Raw genomic sequence first — 21,750 nt, forward strand, 5'->3', positions numbered from 1 at the left:
TGCTGGGGTCTGTGTTCTGGTTCTGGTTCTGTGGTGAACTGGGTTGTTTGAAACAGGAGCTCAGCACAGAAAGTTGTTCTCACTTTGAAGTTGATCCTCTTCATGATTTATTATTATTATTAAATTACTTCCATTATTAGTTTACAACTCATTATTTTGATCTGTGTTCATGAGCTGTGTTTGAGCCTCCCTGTGTGTGACTGCGTCTGGATAGCCGTCATCCTATTGGCTGGCAGCCATTCAGCCATTTTGTATTAGTCAGGTGAAATCTGACGACATTAAGTTCGATCTCAGACAGTAAACATTCACACAGCAGACGTGTGTGCGGCTGCTGCCACCTAAAGGCGGGAGGCCAGAACGCACTTCCTGCCAGAGCAGCAGGAGCTCGTCCCGTTCATAAAACTGAGTGGATGGCTTGTTTTCAAACCACAGGTATTAATTGATCCCTGTTAACGATGTGTATTGTTTTATAAATGTAGAGCTGGAGGAGGTGATGCGTTCATGGGCAGCAGGATGTTTGTTAACTAGTTCTGACATGTTTTTGTCTTCTGTGTTGGTAGATTTAGTACCTTTTGGTTTCGACTGATGTAAAAACAAAACTAGAATTGTTCTAACATTAACTTTGACAGTTTTAAAGATCGCCTTTGTGCTTTTTGACATTCAACAAATGAATCAATTAACCAAGAAGACGGTCGTCTGATGAATTGCTGTAATCATAATTAGCAGAGCTGCATATTATGATTGTTTTAATTATGTATCGTCCACAAAGTGACTCTTCAGTCTTCAGATTGCTTCTTTTGTCCAACCAAACAGTCCAAACTCTTCATTTACTGACAGAAATGACAAAGAAAAGCTGCAGATCTGCACGTTTAAGAAGCTGGAAGCAGAAAATGTTTGACCACTTCCTCTTAAAACACACGTTAGCATTTATGACGAGTAGTTCTTCAGTATTTAAAGTCTGTTTGAAGCCATCAAAGTTTAACTGCAGATCCTTGCTGCGATTTTTACGGATGCTGATGTTTTTTACTTTTCACTCGTGAAGTTCTGCTCCCCTAATTCAATTTGACATCGTTTCGAATCAAGGAAAAATGCTTTTAAATCTCCTGGGATCATAATTTGGATGCCTCGCAGGTTTGAGTCAGCTGCAAGATGAAACTCACAAAAGAATTCAATTTAGAGTAATCGTCTTGTGACAGTGATGCTAACTTGTACAGTTTTTATTGCATAATACGTTCCATGCAAAAACTTCCAGTTGCATGTCAGAGAACCGATGTGATCTGTGGGACATGTTGACTGACTTCCTGTCTCCCCTCAGGGTCACTCCAAGGGGCCGTTCCTGGTCAGCGCCCCTTTCCACCATCATCAACTGGGAGAGAGAGTTTGAGATGTGGGCGCCCGACATGTACGTGGTGACGTACGTCGGAGACAAAGACAGCAGAGCCGTCATCAGGGAGAACGAGTTCTCCTTCGAGGACAACGCCATCCGAGGAGGGAAGAAGGCGTCCAGGATGAAGGTGAGAGGAGGCGGGACGGAGATGAATAAGTCCCGGATGAGTGAAGCGACAGAATGGAGCGGGTTGAAACTTGTTTTAACTTGATTTTACGTTGATTTCATCCAACAGAAAGATTCGTCGATCAAGTTCCACGTCCTGCTGACCTCCTACGAGCTGATCACCATCGACATGGCGATCCTGGGCTCCATAGACTGGGCCTGCCTGGTGGTGGACGAGGCCCACAGACTGAAGAACAACCAGTCCAAGGTACAGACGCTCAGGATCACCTCATCAACAATCAGGTTTCATAAACCAGCTGAAGTTTCTGTTGTTGACATGTTCCTCTTTGTTTCTCCTTTTTGGTAGTTTTTCCGGGTTTTGAACAACTACCCTCTGCAGCACAAACTGCTGCTGACTGGAACTCCTCTGCAGAACAACCTGGAGGAGCTTTTCCACCTGCTCAACTTCCTCACGCCCGAGAGGTTCAGGTAGGAGAACAGAGTCCCGGTCGTCAGTCAGCAGTGTGACGATCCCACCTGACAGCGCCTCACCTCTCTGCATCGTCCTTTCTGTTCGCAGTAAACTGGAGATCTTCCTGGAGGAGTTCGCCGACATCGCGAAGGAGGACCAGATCAAGAAGCTGCACGACATGCTGGGTCCGCACATGCTCAGGAGGCTGAAGGCCGACGTCTTCAAACACATGCCCTCCAAGACGGAGCTCATCGTCAGAGTGGAGCTCAGCCCCATGCAGAAGTGAGTCAGGAGGAGGGAATGAACGCTACAGTGCCTCAAGTTGAAGTCTGTATAGTTTGAAAATGGAACAGCGGGAAAGAAAAAGGGTAAACGTGTGTTGTCGTCCGTTTGCAGGAAGTACTACAAATTTATCCTGACGAAAAACTTTGAGGCTCTGAACACGAAAGGAGGAGGAAACCAGGTGTCTCTGCTCAACGTCGTCATGGACCTCAAGAAATGCTGCAACCACCCCTACCTCTTCCCCGCGGCTGCTATTGTAAGACTCAAACGTCTGATCTTTCAGAGTGTTTTCGTTAGATGATATTTCAAGCCACGTTTTGTAGAATTTATTTGGAGAAGAAGATCTGTTATCACTGGAAAATAGCAGCCAAGACTCTGAAAAGAAGTTGAATTACTTTAGAGGAAGAGAGTTTGAATGTTTTTGATGTTCGCCCCAAACAGGAAGCTCCAAAGATGCCCAACGGGATGTACGACGGCAGCGCCCTCACAAAGGCTGCTGGGAAACTGCTGTTACTGCAGAAGATGATGGAAGCTGAAGGAGGGAGGACACAGAGTGCTCGTCTTCTCTCAGGTGAGGAAACATCTCCACGTCCTCTACGTGACACTGCTGCTCACAATGTTGATATCCACAGTGGGGTTAGTGTCCGAGAAATCTCACATTGTTTCCTAACAAATCGTCTCCTCTGCGTTTTGCTGCAGATGACGAAGATGTTGGACTTGCTCGAGGACTTCCTGGAGAACGAGGGCTACAAATACGAGAGGATTGACGGAGGCATCACAGGAGGGATGAGACAGGAAGCTATCGATCGCTTCAACGGTGAGACTGAGAGCACAAACTCCACCTTTCACCCTCCGTCTCTGAGTCCTACTTTCTATTTCACGTGAATTTGATTAGTTAATGGGGTGTGTTGGCTTTTACATGGAAGCTGTCGATTGAAGCGTTCTGTAAAGTGACTGTTCCTTCCTGTTTTCTCTCCCTCAGCTCCTGGTGCTCAGCATTCGCCTTCCTGCTGTCGACGAGGGCCGGAGGTCTCGGTATCAACCTGGCCACCGCCGACACCGTCATCATCTACGACTCTGACTGGAATCCCCACAACGACATCCAGGTACGGCAGGATTCACTGCTTCATGTTCGAGCCAGGAAAGATGGCGTTGTGTGACGTGTTGTACAGTTGTTTTGACGGTGAAAAGCTCTTTGAGGGTCAGCTGATGTTGATTGATGACTCCTCTTCCTCTGCGTCCAGGCCTTCAGCAGAGCTCATCGTATCGGTCAGAACAAGAAGGTGATGATTACCGCTTCGTCACCAAGGCCTCAGTGGAGGAGAGGATTACTCAGGTGAGCACGACGGGAGCAAACACGGATCTGTCGAGCAAATGTCGCTTAAAAGACATTGAAGAAACAGTTTAGTGAAAGCAGTTTGTGATAAATGTCTCCTCTCGTGTTCTTGTGTCCAGGTTGCCAAGAAAAAGATGATGCTGACTCACTTGGTGGTCCGACCCGGCCTCGGATCCAAGACGGGCTCCATGTCCAAACAAGAACTGGACGACATCCTCAAGTTTGGAACGGAGCAGCTCTTCAAGGACGAGGCGATGGAGCGTAAGAAAACGCCGATGTCTTCACTGCTGTACGAAGACGCTGAGAAAACACGCGACATTTGTTTAACCGATATGTGTTTTTCAGGTGAGAACAAGGAGGAGGACAGCAGCATCATTCACTACGACGACAAGGCCATCGACCGTCTGCTGGACCGGAACCAGGACGCCACGGACGACACGGAGCTGCAGAGCATGAACGAGTACCTGAGCTCCTTCAAGGTGGCTCAGTATGTGGTCAAAGACGAGGAGGAGGAGGTGAGTGGATGCAGATGTGAAGCACAGCAACAATTAATTAGTCGTCATACAGACGCTGTTCTTCTTCACCCTCTGACTCTTTCTTTCCCTCGGCTCAGGAGGAGGAGGTTCAGCGGGAGATCATCAAGCAGGAGGAGAGCGTAGATCCAGACTACTGGGAGAAGCTGCTGCGTCACCACTACGAGCAGCAGCAGGAGGATCTCGCTCGCAACCTCGGCAAAGGCAAACGTATCCGAAAGCAGGTCAATTACAACGACGGCTCTCAAGAAGACAGAGGTACGAGGAGAGGTGATATTTGCCGTCCAATTTTGGAAACTTCTCTCTCTTCGTGGTGTTTTGTGGATGAATGTGGGCGATCCTTTCATGTTTCACCAACACTTGGTCAGGCTGGAGGGCATTCATTGTTTCCTTTGGGGTTTTTCTTCTCTTACAGCTGATTGGCAGACGACCAGTCCGACGGCCAGTCGGATTACTCTGTGGCGTCTGAGGAGGGAGACGAGGACTTTGATGAGCGAACAGAAGGTAAAGACCAGCAGACAGAACTGATTTCCAAGCCGTCCCTCGCTCGTTCTACACCTGAATAAAGGAGCAATACAGTGAACAAGAACTCAAACGTCCAGATAAAGACGAGCGAGCGGCTTCATCGTGTTTATACACAAAAAATAAAGATTGTAATTGATGCAGCTCACTCGCCTCCCTGCAGATCGTCTCTTATTATCTGTGTAATCACCATCTGTCCTCCTCTCTGCAGCCAACTCTCGCAGGCCGAACAGGAAGGGCCTGAGGAACGACAAAGACAAACCGCTGCCCCCCCCTGCTGGCCAGGGTGGAGGCAACATCGAGGTGAGCAGCTCCATCAGCTGCTCCATCAGCTGCTCCATCAGCTGGGACAGTTTGTTAAAGATCCGCTGGGTTGTTGTGGGTCAGAAGTGTTGTGCTGTGTGTGACGTCTGACACTTTCCGTCTCCCAGGTGTTGGGTTTCAACTCTCGGCAGAGGAAGGCCTTCCTGAACGCAGTGATGCGTTATGGGATGCCTCCCCAGGATGCCTTCACCACCCAGTGGCTGGTCCGAGACCTGCGAGGGAAATCTGAGAAAGAGTTCAAGTAAGAAGCGGCACGATGAACGCTGAAGACAAGCGGATGAACTTGAATTCTCTCTTGGATTATTTCAGTTCCTCTCGTATGTTTGTTCCTTCATCACCTCCTCCCTCTCTCTCTCGTTCAGGGCGTACGTCTCTCTGTTCATTGCGTCACTCTGTGAGCCCGGAGCCGACGGAGCCGAGACCTTCGCAGACGGCGTCCCCAGAGAAGGGTTGTCACGGCAACACGTCCTCACCCGTATCGGCGTCATGTCGCTCATCCGCAAGAAGGTAACAAAGCACAGCAGCTTTTACTTTGTCCTGACTCAAAACTTTTGTTGCTGGAATACGAAAGAAAGCAGCGATGATGAGAAGTGTTGTGTTCACTGACCGCGTCTTCTTCGTGTTTTCCAGGTCCAGGAGTTCGAGCACGTGAACGGTCAGTGGTCGATGCCCTGGATGGCCGAGCTGGAGGAGAGCAAGAAGGCCGCCGCTCAGCCGGACTCGCCCGGAAAAACCCCGTCCACCGGCACGCCCGCTGACACACAACCCAACACACCTGCTGCAGGTAACACACACACACACACACACACACACACTGTGCTCAGGTCGCCGTGCATGAGACGAACTTTACAAACCACGTTAAACATCATAATAAATGAACGTCGTTTGTATTTGTAGTTGACGACTCAACAAAGACTGAAGAGGCAGAGAGGAGGTGAAGAAGGAGGGCGAGCCGGAGAAGAACGGCAAAGAGCCGGTGAAGACCAGCAACGAGGTGAAGACGCGATGTGTTCACGTGACGTGAATAAAAGTAGGATGTTTACACTCTGAACGTGTTAATTAACAAGTTGACCTTGTCCTCCAGGTGATCGCCATCCCAGACGACGACGAGAAGAGTCCACCGGCGGAGCAGGAAGCCAAGAAGAACGGGGAGGAGCCGATGGAGACGGACAAACCGAGCAACGGAGAAACGGAGAGCGTTAAAGAGAAGGAGGGGGAGAAGGAGAAGGAGAAGGAGAAAGAGAGGCAGAGGGAGAGAAGAAGAGTCCAGAGGGAGGAGAGGAGACAAAGTCGCCTTCAGAGGCCAAGACGGAGAGTTCAGAGGTCAACCTGAAGACGCTGAAGTCAAAGGTACAAAGTCTGACTCTTTGTTTTGGTTTGATTTAGTCAGAAAAGCTGCTAAAGAAAAAACAGTTGAAGCGATAATCGACACTTTAGAGGTGTAACGTTCTGAAACTGTGATTCAAACGTCAGATCTGATCTCTGTCTGTCTTTATCTTCTTTTAATATTTCTTCTCTGTGTTTCCTTTTTTTGTAGCAGAAGAAAAGAAAGAAGAAAAGACAGAAAAGATGGACACCACGCCTCCTGCTGACGAAAAGAAAGGTACCAAACTCTGTCACAAGGTTTAATCTCTCGTGTCTTTGTGTTCCGTCGTCTGGTCGTTAATCGTGTCTCCTTTCACCTCCTGCAGCAGATCTGAAGGAGGAGAAGGAGGCGCCGAAGACGGAGGAGGCGACCAAACTGCAGAACGGAGACAGCAGCAAAGAGAGCGGAGCGTCAGCCGCCACCGCCGCCGCCGCCGCCGCCACTCCTCCTGCTGCCGCTGCCGCCGCCACCGCCGTTGCCGGAGCTGCCAGCGAGGAGAAGAAGAAGGCAAAGACCAGATTCATGTTCAACATCGCTGACGGAGGATTCACAGGTACACACACACACACACACACACACACACACACACACACACACACACACACACACACACACACACAGGTAGTTTAAAGGTGTTTTCATTTATTCATCATCATCTTCTTCTTCTCTCCTCTCTCTCAGAGCTTCACTCCTTGTGGCAGAACGAGGAGCGCGCCGCCACCGTCACCAAGAGACCAATGAGATCTGGCACCGTCGCCATGACTACTGGCTGCTGGCCGGCATCATACAGTATCCTTTGTTACCACCTGTGATTGGCTCGCTGCTCTCTTGCTGTAAATGGAGGATTGTCGTGTTTTTAGATGTGTTTGTTCGTCCGCTCAGAGAAGTTGTCGCTCTTAACCCGCCGCTCTCTCCAGACACGGTTACGCTCGCTGGCAGGACATCCAGAACGACGTCAAGTTCGCCATCCTCAACGAGCCTTTCAAAGGAGAGATGAACCGAGGGAACTTCCTGGAGATCAAGAACAAGTTCCTCGCCAGGAGATTCAAGGTACGAGTGGAAACGCCACCAGCTCCTCTGGCTCCATGACTTCTGTTTGATTTGATGACGTTTGGATCAGGATCGGCAACTTTGTTTACGGAGGCCTGAGAGCTGAAACGTTATTAATTAATTTAAACAATGTGCAAACCAGAACGTGCAAAACTTCCTGTGTTCAGCTCCTCATCACAGCTCTTGGTATACGTTACCTCTCCATGATACAGATTACAGAGTTTGTAGTTTATAAGAGCGCATTGTTTTATCTGACCTTTTCCAGAAGTGATCCTCTTGTTCGTGTGAATACAGCGATCGGTTTCCTCTGGAAGCAGGAGAGGATGAAATGAGAGAGCAACGGAATATAAAGTCTGATCTATAACTAAACTATAAGTTGTGTGTTTGCTGCTGAAGCTCGCAGCCGTCCTGCAAACATCAGCGCGTCATGACTGCAGAACGAGTTGTGATTAACGACCCGATGATGACGTGTTTACTAGAGACAGACTCGTTATCGCCTGAGCTGATTTTCTGCAGGTTTCCAATTTATTGGCGCTTATAAAGTTTTGGTTACTCTCCAAATATCAGTTATTGGTCTCTCTTATTGCTTGATTAAATTAAAGTGGAAATGAAGCAGTTAATAACAGAACAAAGACCGCGAGGAGACTCCAATGTTTACAATTAATACATCATAATTATCACTGACACTTTACAATTATCTTTATACGTCTGGTAAACAAGAATCTAGTGAAGACTCGGATGTTTACTGATGATAAAGTAGATTTTTTTGTTGATGCTGACCCTCTTCTTCTTCTTCCTCCTCTTCTTCCTCCTCCTCTTCCTCCTCCTCCTCCTCCTCCTCCTCCAGCTGTTGGAGCAGGCGCTTGTGATCGAGGAGCAGCTGCGTCGCGCCGCCTACCTCAACATGTCGGAGGACCCCTCCACCCCTCCATGGCCCTGAACACCCGCTTCAGCGAGGTGGAGTGTCTGGCCGAGTCCCACCAGCACCTCAGCAAGGAGTCCATGTCCGGGAACAAACCGGCCAACGCCGTCCTGCACAAAGGTGAGACGCTCGCTGTGATCGAGGTTCTGGTTTCAGCTATGACTTCCTGTTAGCATCTTAGCATTCAGGATGTCTTAAAAGCTTTCAGAGATGCTTTTAATTTGGTAAACGGTGACTGTGAAACCTGGAGGTAAAATCTAACGTAAAGGAAGGAAATAAAAACGCTTTGAGAAATAAAAAGTTGCATGAAACAACCATAACTCTCCATAACATCCTTCTCTTCCTCTTCTTCTCTCTCAGTGTTGAAGCAGTTGGAGGAGCTGCTGAGCGACATGAAGGCGGACGTCACCCGCCTCCCGGCAACCATCGCCCGGATACCGCCGGTTGCCGTGCGACTCCAGATGTCTGAGAGGAACATCCTGAGCCGGCTGGCGAGCCGAGGACCCGAGACACAGACACAGGCACAGACACAACAGGTACGGAGCTGAAACTATCCATCATCAATCAATAACTTCTAGTTTAACCTCTGAAATCTGAATTTTAGTGTCTTAAATGTGAGATGAGCTGAATAACTAATGCTTAAAAACGTTCTTGTCTCTGTTCTCCTCCTCCAGATGTCGCAGCAGTAGACTGAAACTCTGCTCTTTACCTCGAAAACCACCCCCTGCCTCACCTCGACATTCCTGATTGGTGCACAGCAGAAATAACGGACAGCGCGCTCCAGCTTGAAGCCACGCCCACTTCACTTTTTCCCCCCTTAAACAGACTTTACAGAGTTTTTCTGGAGGATCGAATCCTTTCCCCCCGATAACCCAAGTTTGAGGCTGTGGACAGAAAAGCTATTTTATTTTATTATTTTTTTTCCTCCTTTTTTTCAATTTCTGTATTAATATTATTGATATAATGTTATTATGATGGTTTTTTGGGACCTAAATAAAAAAATGTAATAAAGAAGTTGTCTGTGGTCCGTTGGGCAGAAGGTCGCCGACGACGACGACGGTTTAAATTTGGAGACTTTTTCCCGCCAGAAGAAAAAAAACCAAGAGAATCAAAACACGTTGCTGCAAACTACGGGAGAGCGTTCACGCTGCTTATTGGTCTGATGTGTCTGAGGCGGGAACAAGAACATTAATACAGGAAGTAGGTCGAATACACGTCGCAAACTATGCTGCTATATTCCTGCTGGCTGCTCTCCCAGAATGCAAAGCGCAGGTGGCTACAGGAGCTCTTCAGCTCTACAGTTCACCTGGAGTTGGATCTGACCCATTCACACCACAATCGAAGCGCGGTTGTTTTGGTTCAGCGGTGAAAACTTCTTAATTTAGTTTAAGTAGACAAAGAAATATTCCGTTTTTTTGCTGTTTTTAAAGGGACAATTTAGTATTTCAGTGATGAATAATTAACTGTATGGGTCATTCTTACTTGCGGCAATTTTGAAACAAAGCTTTGATAAACGTGTGAAACTAAAAATCAGGTTGTTTTACTGAATTCATCCAGAAGAATCCGTGTGTGCTTTCATGCAACAATCAGACCAACTTCACAAAGAGAAAAATGTTTTCCAAAGTTTGAATGAATGTTTTGTGCTCACCGGTTCGTCTGCAGCTGACAGAACATTTAACTGCAATGGATTTAAAAATGCCTCTGCGCTGGTGATGGCCAAACAAACGATGTTATCGGGTTGTCCGTCCCGTTGTTGTGAACGAGGAATCTCAGGAATGTTGTGAGGGAATCTTTTCTAATTCAGAACAAAAGTCCACTTTGACGTGAGCGGTCAAAGGTGACTGTGACCTCACTAACACATTTCAAATGAGGATTATGAGAAACAATTACACACAAATGTCTAAAAGGTTAAAGTGATGAAGTGAGGACATTTTATATTGGAGAGGTCAGAGGTTAAACACACTGTGATGTCATGATTATTCAGCCACAGCTCAGGAACAACAACACGACGGGTGGACGGAGGTGAACGAGTTTTAATGTTTCCTCTTTTAAAACAATCGTCCTGATGTTCAGAGAAAGAAAGCAGCTGTTATGTGAATTCTGGATCCAAAGACTGTCGACACAAGTTTAAAGTTTTGATAAAAATGTGACGTTTGGTGAGAAAATATTTAAGTCTGCAGTGTCTCAACATTAAGTGCAATGGATTGAAATGTTTTTGCAGTCTTGAGCAGCTCCTCAGTTCCTTTTGTGAACTGTGTTGGGCAGCTTTTTTTGGCGTTTTGACTATGAAGTGTAACAACAAACTCAACAAATGTCAGAGTCATTTATTTTCTAGCAGTAGGATGAAATGAAAGAGCTTGAATCAGCACAAACACCACATTTCTGTTGCAAACATGAATTTATTTGAAATCTCAGGCCACAGTCGGAACAACGCTGCCTGTAATCTTTTAAATGTCAAATGTAAAGTTCCTTCATGTGTCCAGAACCTTTTAACATCCAGCAGGATTAATGCTGCCACACGTTCACACTTTTAACTCGAGTATCTTTACGTTTTAAAGTCAAACCTTTTCAGATAACCCACACACTCGCTCAGAAACCTTCACACAGAGGAGTCACATTCAAGCAGAACATAAAAGACTTCCAAGACGACGAAACACGAGTCGGGTCGGTTCACGAGACAACGAGAATTTAAAAACCAGGATTGATTCTGCAGCACAAGAGCTCACACTGAGGCTGGACGGACAAACGGACAGAGAAGAAATAAAAGTCTAAAACGTTTTCCTGGAAACACATCAGCAGCAGTACCGATACTGACAGCAGGGGGGCAGCGTTCCTCAACAATACTGCACAAGTAGAGGGAGACTGAGCAGGATCCATTAACCCAGGTTTAAAGTACTGATCGTCACCATCAGAGTGATTGATTAAGAAACAGATTAATGTTAAAATCACATGTTGAAATGCAAAAACAATCTAACACACATTTACTGGATTATTTTTATAGAAACTGGGTGAGAATAAAGATTTCTACGTCTTTCTTTTCTTTTTGTACATCTTTACTGTCTTCATTTGACCCGAGGAGATGTCAGATCACCTGATCAATACCTTTGATTCGACTGAACCTGGGTTAATGGATTTTACATTGTTTCACAGGACAACACAGCAGGTTCCAGGAGGACAAAGGTCAGTTTAGTTCACATGTCTGATCAATTCAAAGCGTCCTGATGCTGTAAAACCATCAACAATCACCAAACAAAACTTTTCATCCACTTGTTGTTGAACTCAGGATTTCTGCCTGGAGACGAGGAGGCACTGGAGCACGTTACAGATCATGCGTGGAAGGATCTGAGGAAGGCATCCGTGAGGAGGAAGAGGAGGATGAAGAGCAGGCGGAGCGCTGAGGAGAGGCTGGATTTGGCTCGGTGGTGTCGGTGCGGACTCGTCCTGCGACTTGTGTGTCGATTCCTGAAGAGCAGCTCAGTAGAAGAAATACACTGAGGAGGAGGAGGAGGAGAGCAGGAATGAACAGGTGAAGTTCAAAAGTCAACTTAAACCAACACGACATCAACACCTGACCTGCTCAGACACAATGATTTAGACTTTTACAAATCTAAACTCTCGTATGAAACAGTTTTGCTGATTTAATTAGTTTAATAATCCTGTTCTGCATGAAACTAGAGAAAGCTCGTTATCTCCATACACACTTAGTTGAAATTGAAAGGAAAATATACAAATATAAAATGAACATCTCCCTCAGACAGGACTGAAAGCCTTCAAACTTTGCCTACAAACTTCATGTACATCACACTCAATGTGTTATATTCATGCACATATCTGCAAATGTTGAGTTATTAATTTTGCACATTGATCCGTCAACATTTTTTGCATGTTTTATCCTCTTATAACAAACATTTTTGGATATTTCTTTCTGTAAAATTACATGAAACATTTGTGATGGATTATTCCTTAGTTTTTTCTTTCCTCTCAATATATTATTTTGATCGTTATGAAGCAAAACATCAGGTTAAATTCCTCTGCTGGAAAAAACGGCATACCAGCACCAAAACACAACATATGCTGGACTTTATGGTGAAAAGTCACTTGCAAGACCAGCATATGTTGTGTTTTGGTGCTGGTCTATGCTGTTTTTTCCAGCAGGGATCCTTGTTTGTGAAAACCTGATTCTGTTTCAGATTTTATTTTATTTCTAAGAGGAAACTTGAGTCTGATCAGAGCGTGAGAGGAAGACTAACTGGTCAAAAATCACACTTAAACACACTAATATCAGGTTTTTGTGTGACACGTGAATGTGTAAACTCTGCCTTTACATGAACATGCTAAATTCCGCGGCGCGAAGTGATGACGTATTATCAACATCCGGTGTAGGCGCATAAATAAAGAAGGAATTTGGGATGAGGTCTTTGCAAAGATATTTAATTACTTAACACAGTGTCGGAGGTGGAGCTCAGTTAATTTCCGGGACAGCTGCTCAGTGGTGTGTTAAAAATAAAAAAGTTCGACTTAGCGGCTGTTAAAGGTACCGAACCAGCTAACTTCCGGTGTAGCGCCCGGCTAACTTCCGGTTTAGCGCCCGGCTAGCTCGACGGACAACAAACTAGCTTAATCGTGCGGTTCTTCTAGACTTTCCAAACGTTTTTCGACCAACTGGCTCAAGTTATGACGGTGAAACGAGTCATTTCGCAGCAGTTGTGATGCTCAAAATAATATATAGACATTTTTCTCTCCTGTTATGACGGTTTCCGGTGAATTCGTGACGTGAAGTGACGTCAGCAAGGGCAACAGAAGGCGGAAACATGAAATCACACCTGATATACTCCAGTTTTTCTGTGAGCGACCAAACAGAAACATTTTACAGCAACAGTTAAAAACTACGGGTGTGTGTGTGTGTGTGTGTGTGTGTGTGTGATGACTTACAGAAGACGACTCCAACACATATAATTCCTATAACTGCCATCATGATCATCATCTGGAGGAAACACAGAAATCACAAAGTCAGAACAAAAACATGTAAAAGTTCAGATACGTGAAAAATCCACTGAAGTGCAGTAATGAAGTATTTGTACTTGTGGGGACATAATTCAGATTTAATTTGGGACAATTTGTGCAAAAGCTGTGTCATCCAGTTGGAAAACAGATGATTTTGGGGTGGTTCGTGTGAGTGTAAGGCCCCCAGGAAATGAGAGGATGTAGTGTGTGTGCGTGTCTATGTGTGTGTGTGTGTGTGTGACCAAAAATAGTCCATAAATAAATCCACACGAGAATCAGAGCTGCTGACGGACAGGAAATCACATCGCATCACATCGGACGGGGGGAGGGCGAGAGAGATTAACAAGAACAAGAGGATGGAGAGAGAGAGTATGTGTGTGTGTGTGTGTGTGTGCGTGTGTGTGTGTGTGTGAGAGAGAAACACAAACCAGATGTTTGCAGATTGATTGTTTGCTTGTTCATGTAAATCAATAAAAGAGAATTAAAGGATCGTTCTACATTTTTTTAAATCTCACACACTGTTTCCTGTTTTAAAAAAAAAAAAGCTCCATTGAGTCAAACTAACAGGAGGGAGTGGCAGATTTAATTGGGACTATTTTCTGCGGCGTATTAACCCACTCTGGTTCTCCAGTGAGTAAACAAACAACGCGAACCAGAGGCCGGTTGATGCTCGGTGTTAGCGAGGGTCCTCACAGGTATAGAAGAACAAACATACGTGTGTGTTTGTGTGTTTTGGGGGGAGGGGGTTACATCACGAATCACAGCTGGCTCTCTAATCCCCGACCGTCACCGTAATCCAGATTGGGATTTCTCTCCCTCACTTCCTGGTCACTCTCATGCAATCCTGCATGGCGGTTTCTGATTGGATGATCTGGAACAGGGCTGTCAGGAGGAGGCGGGGTTTGCGGGATGAAGTGATGCTGAGATCAAGATGGATTGGCAACGAGGTCGCATGGACGGGTGGATGGATGGATGGATGGAGAGGGGAGGGGGGGAGTGTGATGAGGTGATGGAGCTGCGTGAGGTCAAAGATGGCGGACAAACTGTGACATGCAGCCGCAGCTTCAACACATCGACTGTACGTTCCTGCCACTTCAGCTGCTTTCAGTTAAAATAAAAATAAAGGATGAACACTCGCTTTCATTCACAACTTCACGCTGTCGATCACGTCATCAAATATTAATAGCACTGCTTTTCTACCTGGACACTAACGTTAGCCGTGCTTAGCGGCTAACATTAGCAACATGTGCTCCTCCCCCGTCAGTCTGCACTGATGTTAGAGGAGCAGAAACTTCACTTTAGTTGAATGTCAGGCGTCTTATGAAAGTGGATCCTCTCATGAAATACATCAAAATGTGGGATTGTCATACAAAAACCATTAGCTAGCCTGCTAGTTAGCTACGGAGAGATCAACAAAGTCGAGGTGAGGATAATGTCCTGTGGGAAGTGTAGCAAAGAAGGCTCGCCAGTGTGTCGCCGGCGCTGGAATCAAAAGAGGCGTGACGGCACACATCATGATGTAAATCTAAACATTTATCTGTCAGCTGTTTAAAATCATATGGATGTCGTTATAAAGAGATCCAGACCCACCACGCGTCAAGGAAAGGGACAAAGTTAGGTATTCAGATCTACATGACATCACATGATAGTTTCCAGAGATGGTAACTACAAAAACACACCAGTGGAAGCAGACGAAGACGTGTGAGTTAAAGTTTTTTGTTCTGAATTGTTCTGAAAAAAACAAAATAAAATAAAATCTCCTTGAAAAAAAAGATGTTCTCCCAAATTCTCTGAACAATAAAAGAGAAACACATGATAAAAGAAAAAAAATCTCTTGAAAAAAAGTTTAATAAATTCTCACAAAAAACACAAATTCTTCTTTTTTTTTTTTTTTAAAGAAAAATATGTTCAAAAATTCATGAAAAAATGTCCCAGATTTATTTGCTTTTTTATGCCACTCCTGGCACATGAACAAAAAATATAATAATTCTCCTCAAAATAAAATTGTAAAATTCTCCTGAATTTTATTTTTTTCACGTAAAAGTATTTTTTTTTTAGGTGTTCAGCTCTACATCACATTACCTAATAGTTTCCAGAGACGGTAACTACAAAAACAGTTGAAGTGTTTTTGGGGCTAAAATGTGAAGAAGAGTCGGTGACAGAAGATTGTTTTTCGAGACGACCTGCGACCACACTATTGTTATTTGGTCCTGTTACGTTGCGGGACATTTCTCTGTTTAGTTAGCTGTCAGACTGAACGCCATCAGAGCGTCCACACACACGTCGTCTCCAGTCTGTTGAGTATCAGACGATCGATCGTGGAATGACACGTTTTCTTTCTCCTGTACAGAAAAAGAAGTAACTCGTGTGAGGCAAGATTTTATTTTACAGATGCTGCAGCTTCACTTCTGATGTAGGTGGAGGACGAATGAACTGAAGTCTAAATTTAAACATGAATAAATAAAACTATAGTGTAGGTGTGTTTGAGGAGATCAGAGCAAACTGAAGACTTTCATGATTTTGTTCAAATCTGTTCAGTGAAGAACTGAGAATCTTATTAAAACTCTCCTGTGACTTTATTTTAGTTGTTTTCTCAGTTATTTTCACCGTCCTCTCAGTTCGTCACCTCAAACGCTGAAAGCAGAATTAAATCACATTATAACCAGCAGAGCGATTTAATCTGATTCCTGAGTAAACTGATGATGAGGCGAGCAGTGAGGTGAACTTCCTGTCTCTGATCACTAACGACCAGTGAGAGAATGTAACTAAGTACATTAACTCGAGCACATTTTGAGGTACTTGTACTTTACTTGAGTATTTCCATTTTCCTTCCACTTCACTACAGTTTAGAGGCAAATTATTGTACTTTTTTGCACATTTATTTTACCTCCACGCCACTGACATGTATGGACTCTTGTTTTATGACTTGAGAACTTTGCAGGATAATCTTTCTGAATTCTTTGATTTTATTTTTCTATCTGTGAGAATCTGACCAAAAGATAATAATAATTCAGACAATATTTCTTTCACGTGAGAAACTTAGTGAAGACAATTTTTTTTAGGAGAAAAAGAAAAAATCTGCTGGAAAAAAAAAATCTTTTGAATGTTTTTTATTTCTCTGAACAATAAAATAGGTGACATCACACATGAAAAAATATCTGGGAAGAGGAAATTCTTTCGAAAAATTTAAATAGATTCTCCTCATAAAGAAACAAATTTTTTATATGAAAAATATTTTCTAAAATTCCTGAAAAAATCGACCAGAATTAGATTTTTCCCAACTTGGCTACAAATAATTTTTTCCTGGGGACAAAAATCTCCTGAAATTATTATTATTTTCTTTATGCGACTCCTCACACAAGAAAAAAATATAATAATTCTCCTTTTTATTATACGTGAAAATATTTTATTTCTAGGAACAAAATTTTACATTCACAATTTTATATCCCAGAATTTTTATTTTATTTATTTTTATTTATTTATTTATTTATTGCCACTTGGCTTCATAATTTCATTTTTTGTCCTGGGAGCAAAAAAAAAAAAAAGAAAAAAAAAATCTCCTGGAAAAAAATAAAATAAAAATTCCACATGAAAAAAAGTAAATTCTGAAAAAAAATAAGTTTAGATCAGAACCAGGAAATGGATCGCCCCTCTGGGCTTCCGTAGTTCTGTAGCCTTGATTCAATAACCTTGGACTTTAGCTGAAATGTGATCCGACACTTTCTTAATGTTGGTGTCACACACATGTTACAGCGTAGTCACACTGACAGATCCTACAGTCATAATGAAGTGCTGACTGTTGCATGATGGGAAACAAACCACACACACACACTCACCTTGCAGTTTTTCCACCAGTACTTGTTCTTGAGTTTGGCGGCGCTGCTCTCGAACTGCGAGGCTCCGGCCTGCAGGGCGTCGGCCCGGTCGTCCAGCTCCGACAGCTTCTGGTCTCTCTCCAGAACTTTGTCCACGTTCACACGCATGATGTCGACCACCTGAGGGACGAGCACACCTGTCACAGGTGGTCCAGGTATCATGTTCACACAGACTCGGAAACTCTTCAAGTTTCAGTGATAACAAATAATCTTTATTTTAAATTCCTTCCTTTTATTCTTTCATATATTATCTTTACTGTAATTTAAACATTTTAATATCTTTTTTTAAGGTTCACTAACGGTGCAGAAGTAAACGTGTTAGCATTAACGCTTCCTCACCTCGTCCACCTGCGCCTGCGTCTGCTGCAGTCGTCTGTTGCTGGTGAGGTTCGGGGCCGGAGCCGCAGGGCCCCCGTCGCCCTCCGAGGCCCCTGGAGCTCCTGCATCTGGAGTCGACCTGCAGAACGACAAGCAGAGAGGAAGAAGGTGAGTCGACACTTCATCCCAGAAGATAACTCAGCATGTGAACAAATCTGTGTGAGGTTCTGGTTCTGGATTCTGCTGAGCTGCATCTCCTCACATCTTAGTTTCCATGTTGCAAAAACGAGCCTACGTTCAGTTTGGCCTGAAATTAAAGTTACGCATTTTTGTTTGTTTGCTTGTTTGTTTTTAAAGAAACCAAAGAAACAAGGAAGGAGAGATGTGACCAGATGCCAACAAGTGAGTTCAAATCTCTTAATCTTTGTGTTCCAGTGATTCATATAGATAAAACAGGCACAAAAACATGTTTTATGACAAGAAAAACAACATTTAATAAACAATAAAGCTCCTTGTTTGGCAGTTAAATGGTTAAAATCTGGATTTTTTTTTTTACTCTGGAAATTACAGTGCAGGTGGAGAGTAACTAAATACAGGCACTTATACAAACTTTAGGTGCTTTTATTTTGAAAAAATTCAATTGTCTGCTATTTTACACTTCAAATTTAAGAGAGAAATATTTCACGTTTCACTCCACAGCTTTATTTACTTTGCAGATTCAGATTATGAAACACTTTTTTTGTTAATAAATGAATTATAAGATGGTCAGACAGTCATTAAAATCATTAAATCATCAGTGCAGACTGACGAGGGAGGAGCACATGTTGCTAATGTTAGCTGCTAAGCACTGCTAACGTTAGTGTCCAGGAACAATATATAAATAACAATAAACTTATCTATGAATTCAATAATTAATAATTACCTCATCGGCATCTTTTTCTGTGTATTTAAAAAAAGAAGTTTTGTATCAAACACATTTATACTGAAAACCAACATATCTGTAATATATACAGATAATACACAGTATTTCTCTTCTTCTGTGGTATTAATACTTTTAGTGAAGTAAAAACAAATCAGAGTTCTTCTTCTTCTTCTTCTTCTTCTTCTTCTTCAGGTTGAATTTTAAAAAAACAAATTCAATAACAAGAAACATGACTCATCAAACTTTGGCCTCCCGCCAAGTAATCAGAGTATCACACACACACACACACACACACACACACAGACACACAGACACACACACACACACACACACACACACACACACAGAGCAGAGGCTTGTTTTCCAGAAACAAAATGGAGAAAGATTAGTGCAGCCGAGGCTTCTGACAGACAGACAGACAGACAGACAGACTGATGGAGATAAACATGCACATGATAATACCCTCCCTCTCCCTCTCCTCCCCCTCTCCTCCTCCTCCTCCTCCTCTTCCTCCTCTTCCTCCTCTTCCTCCCCCCACCACACGACATACATCCAATAAAATCATCTACGTTTTGTTTTGTTTTCCTGTAAACTTCCTCCATGCATTTCTAATTTTTCATCACATTTTAAGACTCATTTTGATTTAATTTGACAGCAGTTTGATAAAAGACAGGAGTCATTTCTTCTTCTTCTGTTGTTAAATGTCTCAAACTGTGTTAAAGCACTTGAGGCTGATCTGTGTATCGATGATGGAGTTGTGGAGGTGAGTCAGCCGGTGACTCACAGACGTTTCTGCTGCCGCTGCAGAGCAGAAATTTCCAGACTGACGACAAGTTTCAGTTTAAAACAATAAAAGCAGCCGCAGAATGAAGGAAATGTAGATTATAATCATTTAAAATACAACTTTAAATACATCGAGTTTGTCTGTGGCTTGTTCAGTAAAGTTGAAGTGAGGATAATAAACAGATATTTATCTTTAAACCTAGTTTATATTGAATAAAAATAAATGTATAAAATACGAGGTACTCACATCTGAGCGGCAGGATGATGGAGATAATCTGAGTCCGACAGAGAGAGAGAGAGGGGGAGGAGGGAGGATGAGAGAGGGGGAGGAGGGAGGGAGAGAGAAAGAGAGAAAGAGAGGGGGAGGGAGAGAGAGTGGGAGTGAGGGAGGAGGGAGAGCTCCAGTTGAATATGAATGGAGGATGACTTCAGTCTTTTTCTTCTTGAATCATTTTTCTCTTTTAAAATAAAAAACTACAACTGAAGCAGCTGCGTCACACCACTGGCCCCGCCCACACACACACCCACACACACACACACACACGCACACACACACACACGCACACACACACACACACACACACACACACACACACACACAGACACACACAGACACACGGAGGCTTTAATAACCGGTGATAACGGATGTGTGTGTTTGTTGTCTGATATAGAGTTTGTTCCTATAAATGACGCTGTACTCCGTCACCTGCTCAGGTAAACAGTCGTCCACAGCAGCAGGTTCAGTTCAGTCTGATAGTTTACTGGGAAAACTACGGAAGCCCGGAGAGGCAAGTGACATTTTAATCATTATTATTATTATTATTATTATTTTGGTTGATCAATTTTCTGAAAGTATTCTGGAAAAAAACAATTCAATTTTTTTTCTTCTATTGTTTCTCACATAAACAAACAAAATGTTTTCACAGATCTTTGAAATCTTTGGAAGAATATCCTGAAAAAATGTATTAAACCTCAAAGTCCCTTGAATTTTACTCTTAATTTCCTTTAATCACTTTGTTTCACCCTAGAAAAAAAAGAACATTTAATTATTATTTTTATTCACATGAATTTATGTTTTTCTCACCTGGTTGGTGATTTTTTAAACTTTTATTCAAGAGAATTTTTTTTATATATATACATATATATATATATATATATATATATATATATACATATATATTTTTTTTTTTTTTTTAAGTTGATTTCACACATAAAAAGATTTTCTTTTCTTTCTTTTTTCCATCTGTGAAACCAAGTGAAATTAGTTTTTTCACAAGAAAAATGAAAGTTTCATGTGTAACCGAGTGAAACAAAAAAATCACGAGAATTCTATTTTTCCCATGTGTAGAATCTAATGAATTCTAGATATGAAGGAAAGTTTCTAATGGAATAAAAAATGTTTACAAAAAAAACAAGATTTTTTCTAAAATATTTTTTTTCACCCAGTTTGACTTTTTTTTCTTTTCCTTCTTTTCATTCTGCAGTAAAATAATCAAATGTTTGACAAAGTTTCTGACGATAAAGTTGTTTGGACTCAGCAGAACAAATATTATATATTTGTTAGTTACAGTATTGCAGTATTTAGTAACTTGACGAGTATCTTGGTGTTGATTTGATTGTTGTCTCGTCTCGTGTAAACAACCTGCAGCAGCCGACTGTTTCTTCTTCTGCTGTTTGCTCGTCTTCATCGATTCTCCCTGAAGATGTTTGTTCTGCTCGGGAGGACATTAATATCGGATCAATACAGGAGCAGACTGACCTGAAACCGATCAGTGCTGCATGAAAACATTTTCTAATTAGTGTCTGATCAATAAGTAAATGTATTTCTGTTAAATGTTGGGAGAAGTATTTGTATCCATCAGTAGTAAAAGTATTCAGGTAGAAAAACTGAAGTACTGTCACTAAGATGTACTTTAAGTAGACTTTTTGAAAAGTATTCTTGATAAATTATTGATAAATTAAAACATATTTAAGATTGAGATATACTCGAATTACTAAAACAGCAGCTGGTAACTGTGGATCTTTATATACTATATAAAGTACTTTATATACTTTATATTCTTCTTCTATTAACACGTCATTCATTTGTTATTATAATGTATATTTGATATTTTAGGTTCATTTTTACTAACAAAATCTACATTTTTAACATTCATCACGCTTTTCATGTGTTTTTCACAGATGGAAATTTTAAAATTGAAACGATGATCTTGACAGAATTTTAAATGTTTTTTTTCTTGGTAAAAAAAAATCAGGATAAGTTTGTTTATTTAATGTGTAAAAACGAGAAGAATGAATACTGGACATTTTGTTCACATGTTTTGTTTGTGCACATGGTTTTATTTATCTTGAGAACTTCTTTAACATCTTTTTTTTTTGTGGAGAATTATTTTTTTTTATGTGTGAAACTGAGTATGGTGAAAAAAAGGTTTTTTTCTTTCCCACATAAGAAATTTCTCCTCGGGGAAAAAGGTCAAATAAAAATCAGAAATTTGTGTTTCTCATGTGTGAAACCGACAAGAACCTGAAATTGTATTTATTTTATTTAT

General features: G+C 42.5%; 2 protein-coding genes and 1 pseudogene across 3 annotated transcripts in view; 2 read left to right on the plus strand and 1 right to left on the minus strand.

The window, feature by feature from the left end:
• The window catches only part of LOC115578552 (B-cell receptor CD22-like), a 79,183-nt gene that overhangs the window by 28,161 nt on the left and 29,272 nt on the right, over positions 1-21,750 (plus strand). The gene's annotated exons all lie outside the window — the stretch shown is intronic.
• Positions 1,336-9,310, plus strand: LOC115578556 (chromodomain-helicase-DNA-binding protein 4-like; annotated as a pseudogene).
• Positions 10,679-19,501, minus strand: LOC115578554 (vesicle-associated membrane protein 2-like). Of its 2 annotated transcripts, XM_030411571.1 has the most exons (6): positions 19,449-19,481; positions 18,419-18,435; positions 17,518-17,635; positions 17,140-17,298; positions 13,232-13,283; positions 10,679-11,790 (listed from the first exon to the last, which is right to left on the minus strand). In XM_030411571.1, the coding sequence occupies exons 2-6, from the start codon at positions 18,427-18,429 to the stop codon at positions 11,774-11,776; spliced, it is 357 nt and encodes a 118-aa protein (XP_030267431.1). In that variant the 5' UTR covers positions 18,430-18,435; positions 19,449-19,481; the 3' UTR covers positions 10,679-11,773. The 2 variants fall into 2 exon arrangements, with proteins under 2 accessions (XP_030267431.1, XP_030267432.1); XM_030411572.1 differs by lacking the exon at positions 18,419-18,435 and having other exon boundaries at positions 19,449-19,501.

Source organism: Sparus aurata, chromosome 3 (genome assembly GCF_900880675.1).
Source record: "Sparus aurata chromosome 3, fSpaAur1.1, whole genome shotgun sequence".
NCBI lineage: Eukaryota > Metazoa > Chordata > Actinopteri > Spariformes > Sparidae > Sparus > Sparus aurata.